The 8,150-nt window shown below is 53.1% G+C and overlaps 1 protein-coding gene across 1 annotated transcript; it reads right to left on the bottom strand.

Moving 5' to 3' along the window:
- Positions 1-280: 280 nt before the first annotated feature.
- LOC115384867 (isocitrate dehydrogenase [NAD] subunit alpha, mitochondrial-like) lies at positions 281-8,035 on the bottom strand. Its single transcript, XM_030087047.1, has 5 exons — positions 7,792-8,035; positions 7,654-7,718; positions 7,424-7,508; positions 7,129-7,281; positions 281-590 (listed from the first exon to the last, which is right to left on the bottom strand). The coding sequence occupies exons 1-5, from the start codon at positions 8,023-8,025 to the stop codon at positions 507-509; spliced, it is 621 nt and encodes a 206-aa protein (XP_029942907.1). The 5' UTR covers positions 8,026-8,035; the 3' UTR covers positions 281-506.
- Positions 8,036-8,150: the final 115 nt, after the last annotated feature.

The following is an 8,150-nucleotide window of genomic DNA, read 5'->3' as shown; positions in this document are numbered from 1 at the left end:
CATTAGTATGAAGCATTTGCAGTGTGTTGCAATAGCAGTGTGTAGCAGCATTAGCTGTGTGTTGCATTAGTGGTATGAAGCAACAGCAGTGAGTAGCAGGAACGGTGTGTAGCATTAGCAGTGTCTCGCAATGTGGAGCACTACCAGTGTGATGCAGTGTGTAGCATTAGCAGTGTGTGACAGGAACGGTGTAGCATTAGTATGTAGCATTAGCACAGTGTAGCAGTAGCGTTGTGAGGTGCAGAGCGGCTGTTGGCGGACTGTAAACAAACGGACCCGGTTGCAGAGACGTGTTTATTGTCGCAGTCAGATGTCGTATCAAAGTAGAAACAATAAATAAGAGTGGGTGTGTCTGCAGCAGAGGGAGCTTCTGATTGGCTCCCTCCGGGACCCAGGCAGTAGAGGTACAGTTGTGCGAATGTCAGCTGTGAATGTTGACCACACAGGAAGTAAGAGCAAAGCCCCGCCCCCTCTCAGCAGAGGCCTCGCTCCCAGGCCCGCCGCCTTCAGTCCAGATCCTGAATACGACGACAGATCTCCGCTGTGAACTCGGAACATTTAGCGTTTCCTCCCAGATCCTTCGTCAGCACCTGAGACAAACAACAACACACTGTAAACAACCCTGTAAACACACTGTAAACAGCAACACACTGTAAACCAGGCTGTAAACACACTGTAAACAATACACTGTAAACAACCCTGTGAACAAGACTGTAAACAACACACACTAAACAAGCCTGTGAACACACTGTAAATAACAACATACTGTAAACAACCCTGTAAACAAGCCTGTGAACAACAACACACTGTAAGCAAGCCTGTAAACACCGTAAACACAGGCAGATCCTTCAGAGTGTGATGGCGAGGGGAGGAGTCCAGGTCACATGGCCTATCAGAGGGGTCCCTCAGGGGTCGGTGCTTGGCCCCTTACTCTTCTCTCTGTACACCACCTCACCTGGTGCAGTGATTCACTCCCATGGCTTCTCCTACCACTGTATGCTGACGACACTCAGCTCTTCCTCTCTCTTCCTGACGACACTCAGCTCTTCCTCTCTCTTCCTGACGACACTCAGCTCTTCCTCTCTCTTCCTCCTGACGACACTCAGCTCTTCCTCTCTTTTCCTCCTGACGACACTCAGCTCTTCCTCTCTCTTCCTCCTGACGACACTCAGCTCTTCCTCTCTTTCCTTCTGACGACACTCAGCTCTTCCTCTCTCTTCCTGACGACACTCAGCTCTTCCTCTCTCTTCCTCCTGACGACACTCAGCTCTTCCTCTCTCTTCCTGACGACACTCAGCTCTTCCTCTCTTTCCTTCTGACGACACTCAGCTCTTCCTCTCTCTTCCTGACGACACTCAGCTCTTCCTCTCTCTTCCTCCTGACGACACTCAGCTCTTCCTCTCTCTTCCTCCTGACGACACTCAGCTCTTCCTCTCTCTTCCTGACGACACTCAGCTCTTCCTCTCTTTCCTTCTGACGACACTCAGCTCTTCCTCTCTCTTCCTGACGACACTCAGCTCTTCCTCTCTCTTCCTCCTGACGACACTCAGCTCTTCCTCTCTCTTCCTGACGACACTCAGCTCTTCCTCTCTTTCCTTCTGACGACACTCAGCTCTTCCTCTCTCTTCCTGACGACACTCAGCTCTTCCTCTCTCTTCCTCCTGACGACACTCAGCTCTTCTTCTCTCTTCCTCCTGACGACACTCAGCTCTTCCTCTCTCTTCCTGACGACACTCAGCTCTTCCTCTCTTTCCTTCTGACGACACTCAGCTCTTCCTCTCTCTTCCTGACGACACTCAGCTCTTCCTCTCTCTTCCTCCTGACGACACTCAGCTCTTCCTCTCTCTTCCTGACGACACTCAGCTCTTCCTCTCTCTTCCTCCTGACGACACTCAGCTCTTCCTCTCTCTTCCTGACGACACTCAGCTCTTCCTCTCTCTTCCTCCTGACGACACTCAGCTCTTCCTCTCTCTTCCTCCTGACGACACTCAGCTCTTCCTCTCTCTTCCTGACGACACTCAGCTCTTCCTCTCTCTTCCTCCTGACGACACTCAGCTCTTCCTCTCTCTTCCTCCTGACGACACTCAGCTCTTCCTCTCTCTTCCTCCTGACGACACTCAGCTCTTCCTCTCTCTTCCTCCTGACGAAACTCAGCTCTTCCTCTCTTTCCTTCTGACGACACTCAGCTCTTCCTCTCTCTTCCTGACGACACTCAGCTCTTCCTCTCCTCCTGACGACACTCAGCTCTTCCTCTCTTTTCGTCCTGATGACACGACAGTCTCAGCTGATCAGCAGGTCTGGCTGATCCTCCACCTGGATGAAGGAACGCCACCTTCAGCTACATCTGTCTCAGACTGAACTCATGGTCTGTCCAGCTTGTCCATCTGTCCTCAGATCAGTGTCCAGCTTCACTCCAGCCTACTTGTGCCACAAACTCAGCCAGAAACCTGGAGGTCATGATTGATGACCTGCTGACCTTTAAGGATCACGTGGCCTCAGTTTCTCGGTCTTGTCGTTATGCCCTCTACAACATCAGGAAGATCAGACCCTTCCTGACCCAACAGGCTGCCCAGCTTCTGGTTCAGGCTCTCGTGATGTCTCTCTTCTGGCGGGTCTCCCTGCAGGTCCAGTCAAACCTCTACAGAGGACCCAGAATGCAGCAGGTCTGGTCTTCAACCAGCCCACAGAGCTCAGGTCCTCCCCTGTTCATCTCCCTTCACTGGCTTCCAGTTGCAGCCAGGATCAAATTCAAATCTCTCCTCCTGGCTTACAAAACGCTTACAAGAACGGCTCCGGCCGACCTGGACTCCCTGACCCAGGTCTACTCTCCTTCACGCCCTCTTCGCTCTGCATGTGAGAGACGTCTGGAGCTTCCAGTCCAGCTCGGCTCTGAACCTCCAGCCAGACTCTTCTCCTCTGTTGTTCCCAGATGGTGGAACGAACTCCCAGACTCTGGTTCTGCTGAGCCCCGTTCTACTTTCAAAAGACAATTGAAGACTCAATCGTTCAGAGAACACCTAGGGTCTTAATCCAACTCGGTCTTTGGGGAAGAATAGGTCAGGTGTTCTAAAACCCAGCACTTATGGACCACTGACTAAGTTGACAAAAAAAAAAAAAAAAAAGGGGGGGTAGTGGCTCCTCTTCTGCAACTTGATGGCAACTCCCTTGACCAATCGCACTTGAAGCAATTGAAGCATTTACTGATGGTTTTTCTTTCTTATGTCTGTATTCTTGCTTGTGTTGGACGTCGCTTTGGACAAAAGCGTCTGCTGAAAGGAACTGTAGAACTGTAAACAACACACTGTAAACAAGCCTGTAAACAACCATGTAAACACACTGTAAACAACAACACACTGTAAACAGCAACACACTGTAAACAACAACACACTGTAAGCAAGCCTGTAAACGGCTGGTGATCATAAGTGACGTAACGTAACGTAAATGATCTGCCGAATACATGTGCTGAAGTGGACTTTCTAAAGTTTGCCGATGATGCAGCTGTCTTCACGCATGCAGAGGTTCCTCCATCCTGACCTGGGCTGTGGAACACACAAATCAGCTTTTTAAATCTTGCCTGTTGCTCAATAGTGAAAAACGGTCTGCATGATGTTCTCCAAACAGTCTCTAAACATTACCCAGTCTGGTGTGTTTTTATGAGGCGAAGAACTGGAAATTGTTCCTGACTTTAAGTCCTTGGTGTGACTATTGACTCAACACTCAGTTTTAAAAAACATGTCAAGAACCTATCAAACACAGTCAAGTTTAATCTAAGAAATTTTAGGCAGATTCGTCAGTATAGAACGTTTGCAGCCGAAAAAATGTTCTTACATTCAATGATTCTGTCACACATTGAATGTTGCATCAGTGTGGCGTCTTGGAATCACGGACTCTGTTTCAACATGTTTTCTTCTCTGACGGTTTCTTCTTGTTTCTGCTGAGAGACTACGGATGGAAGTTCGCCTTGTGCTGTAATCCGGCATATTTACTCCTGGTAATGTTTGACAATGCAGATGTTCATTAATGTGCGTTGTCAATATCAAATAAATGAACACACTAAACAATAACACACTGTAAACAACAACACACTGTAAGCAAGCCTGTAAAAACACTGTAAAAAAAAAACCCTGCAAAAAATTCACTGTAAACAAACCTGTAAACACACTGTAACAAAAACACACTCCTCAGCAACGGTTCTATTGAACAGAACCAAGATCCTGGTTTTCATCGTTTTTGTTTGTGGTGGTGTTTAGTGTGTCAACCAGGTTGTTTACAGTGTGTTTACAGGCTTGTTTACTGACTTGTTTAGTGTGTTGTTGTTTACAGGGTTATTTATAGAAAAAACTTCCTCTGAACAGAAGCACTGCTGGTCTGCCACAGCTCCCCTCGGCAGGGCGAGACGAGACACGGGACGGGACACCAGACGGGACGAGACACGAGACGAGACGAGACGAGACGAGACGAGACACGAGACGAGACGAGACACGAGACACGAGACGAGAGGAGACACGAGACGAGACACCAGACGGGACGAGACACGAGACACGAGACGAGAAGAGACACGAGACGAGACGAGACACGAGACACGAGACGAGACGAGACACGAGACGAGAGGAGACACGAGACGAGACACGAGACGAGACGAGACACGAGACGAGAGGAGACACGAGACGAGACACGAGACGAGACGAGACACGAGACGAGACACGAGGCGAGACACGAGACGGGATGAGACACCAGACGGGACGATACACGAGACGAGACACGAGACGAGACACGAGACAAGACACGAGACGGGACGAGACACGAGACTAGACGAGACACAAGACGGGACGAGACACGAGACGAGAGGAGACACGAGACGAGACGAGACACGGGACGGGACGAGACACGAGACGAGACGAGACACGAGACACGAGACACGAGACACGAGACGAGACGAGACACGAGACGAGACACGAGACGGGATGAGACACCAGACGGGACGATACACGAGACGAGACACGAGACGAGACACGAGACGGGACACGAGGCGAGACACGAGACGGGATGAGACACGAGACGAGACACGAGGCGAGACACGAGACGGGATGAGACACCAGACGGGACGATACACGAGACGAGACACGAGACGAGACACGAGACCGAACAAGACGAGACTGGACGAGACGAGACATGAGACGAGACACGAGGCGAGACACGAGACGGGATGAGACACCAGACGGGACGATACACGAGACGAGACACGAGACGAGACACGAGACAAGACACGAGACGGGACGAGACACGAGACTAGACGAGACACAAGACGGGACGAGACACAAGACGGGACGAGACACGAGACGAGAGGAGACACGAGACGAGACGAGACACGAGACGAGACGAGACACGGGACGGGACGAGACACGAGACGAGACGAGACACGAGACGAGACGAGACACGGGACGGGACGAGACACGAGACGAGACGAGACACGAGACGGGACGAGACACGAGACGAGACGAGACACGAGACGGGACGAGACACGAGACGAGACGAGACACGAGACGAGACACGAGACGAGAGGAGACACGAGACGAGACACGAGGCGAGACACGAGACGGGATGAGACACCAGACGGGACGATACACGAGACGAGACACGAGACGCGGACACGAGAACGGTGACGGAGACACGAGACGAGACGAGACACAAGACGAGAACACGATGGCGGATGACACGAGGACGGATGAGACAGTCAGACGAGACGAGACACGAGACGGGACGAGACACGAGACTGAGACGAGACGGGACGAGACACGAGACGAGACACGAGACGGGACGAGACACGAGACGAGACAAGACGAGACGGGACGAGACGAGACATGAGACGAGACGGGACACGAGACGAGAGGAGACACGAGATGAGATGAGACACGAGACGAGAGGAGACACGAGACGAGACACGAGACGAGACGAGACACGAGACGAGACACAACACGAGACGAGACAACACGAGACGAGACACAACACGAGACGAGACACGAGATGAGACAACACGAGATGAGACAACACGAGACGAGACACGAGACACAACACGAGACGAGACGAGACACAACACGAGACATGAGACGAGACACAACACGAGACGAGACAACAACACGAGGAGACACGAGACGAGACACAACACGAGGTGAGACACGACATGAACAAAGCCGAGACACGAGACGAGTCACAACACGAGACACAAGATGAGACAAGACGAGACGAGACACAACACGAGACACGAGATGAGACGAGATGAGACAACATGAGACGAGACACGAGATGAGACGAGACAACATGAGACGAGACACGACACGAGACACGAGATGAGACGAGACAACATGAGACGAGACACGAGATGAGACGAGACAACATGAGACGAGACACGAGATGAGACGAGACAACATGAGACGAGACACGAGATGAGACAAGACGAGACAACACGAGACACGAGACGAGACACGAGACGAGACACAACACGAGACACAAGATGAGATGAGACGAGACAACATGAGATGAGACACAAGACGAGACAACACGAGACGAGACACGAGACGAGACACACGAGACACGAGATGAAACGAGACGAGACACGAGACGAGACACAACATGAGACGAGACACGAGATGAGACAACACGAGACGAGACACAAGACGAGACATGAGATGAGACACCAGACATGTGACACCAGACATGAGACGAGACATGAGAGGAGACATGAGACATGAGATGAGACACGAGACGAGACACGCTTCCTCTTTACTTCAAATGCAACTAAAATGACAAACTGCCTGGAAAAACAGACTTTTTTAATGTAACAGTCACAAAACATTTTGACGCCGGTGGAATGAGGGACACCGCAAACCAGCAGTACTGTCCCCTGGAGACAGGAGCGTCTTCACAGGGACAGGCTGAGACTGAGTGGAGGACATGTTGAAGACAGAACAGCTAGAGCGGACTGCTGGAAACGTAAACAACACGCCTAATAAATAACATCAGGTGGCAATGAAAACACACACACACACACACACACACACACACACACACACACACACACACACACACACACACACACACACACACACACACACACACACACACACACACCTGGCGGTCCCGGATGGTGTGGAAGCAGGCCGTCTGGATGCGGCCGGCCGTCTCCTGCAGACCCATGTGCCGCAGCATCATGACGGCGCTCAGCAGCAGAGCCGTGGGATTGGCCAGGTCCTGACCCGCGATGTCCGGGGCCGTGCCGTGCACCTGCCACACACACACACACACACACACACACACACACACACACACACACACACACACACACACACACACACACACACACACACACACACACGTCACCGCTGTGCTCCGCGTCCCTCACACACACACAGGACGTGAAACACACCGACTCAAAGATGGCCACTCCGTTGGCGCCGATGTTGCCGCTGGGCGTAACTCCCAGTCCTCCGATCAGCCCGGCGCACAGGTCGCTGCAACAGAGCAGCCGGGTGAGGGCGGGGCTGAGCGGCAGGGGGCGGGGCTGAGCGGCAGGGGGCGGGGCGGAGGGGAGGGGGCGGGGCAGTCAGGGGCGGGGCAGTCAGGGGCGGGGCGGAGGGGAGGGGGCGGGGCACTGACCTGAGGATGTCTCCGTACAGGTTTGGCATGACGAGCACGTCGAACTGCGAGGGGTCCTGGACCATCTGGAGGGAGGGGGGAGGGGGAGGAGTCAGGAGCCGGGCTGGCGGGCGGCGGCGGCGGCGCCGGGGAACTCACGTTGAGGCAGACGGTGTCCAGGTACATCTCTGTGAACTTGATGTCTTTGAAGTCCTCAGCCACCTCCCGGCACTTCCTGAGGAACAGGCCGTCCGACATCCTCCTGGGGGGACAGAGACCAGGCTGTGGGACACGGAGGGACGCGGCGGGACAGGGTGGAACTGGGCGGGACGCGATGAGACACGGCAGGAAGCACGAGACACGGAGGGGACACGGTGGAACTTGGCGGAACATGGCGGGACACGATTAGACACGGCGAGAAACGTGAAGCACGGAGGAACTCGGCGGGATGCGGCGGAACTTGGGAGGAACACGGCGGGACTTGGCGGGACACAACGGGACACGGTGGGACACGGCGG

Source organism: Salarias fasciatus, unplaced genomic scaffold (assembly GCF_902148845.1).
Source record: "Salarias fasciatus unplaced genomic scaffold, fSalaFa1.1, whole genome shotgun sequence".
NCBI lineage: Eukaryota > Metazoa > Chordata > Actinopteri > Blenniiformes > Blenniidae > Salarias > Salarias fasciatus.
The sequence above is the reverse complement of the archived record's forward strand: the minus strand, read 5'-3'. Positions and strand labels throughout refer to the sequence as shown.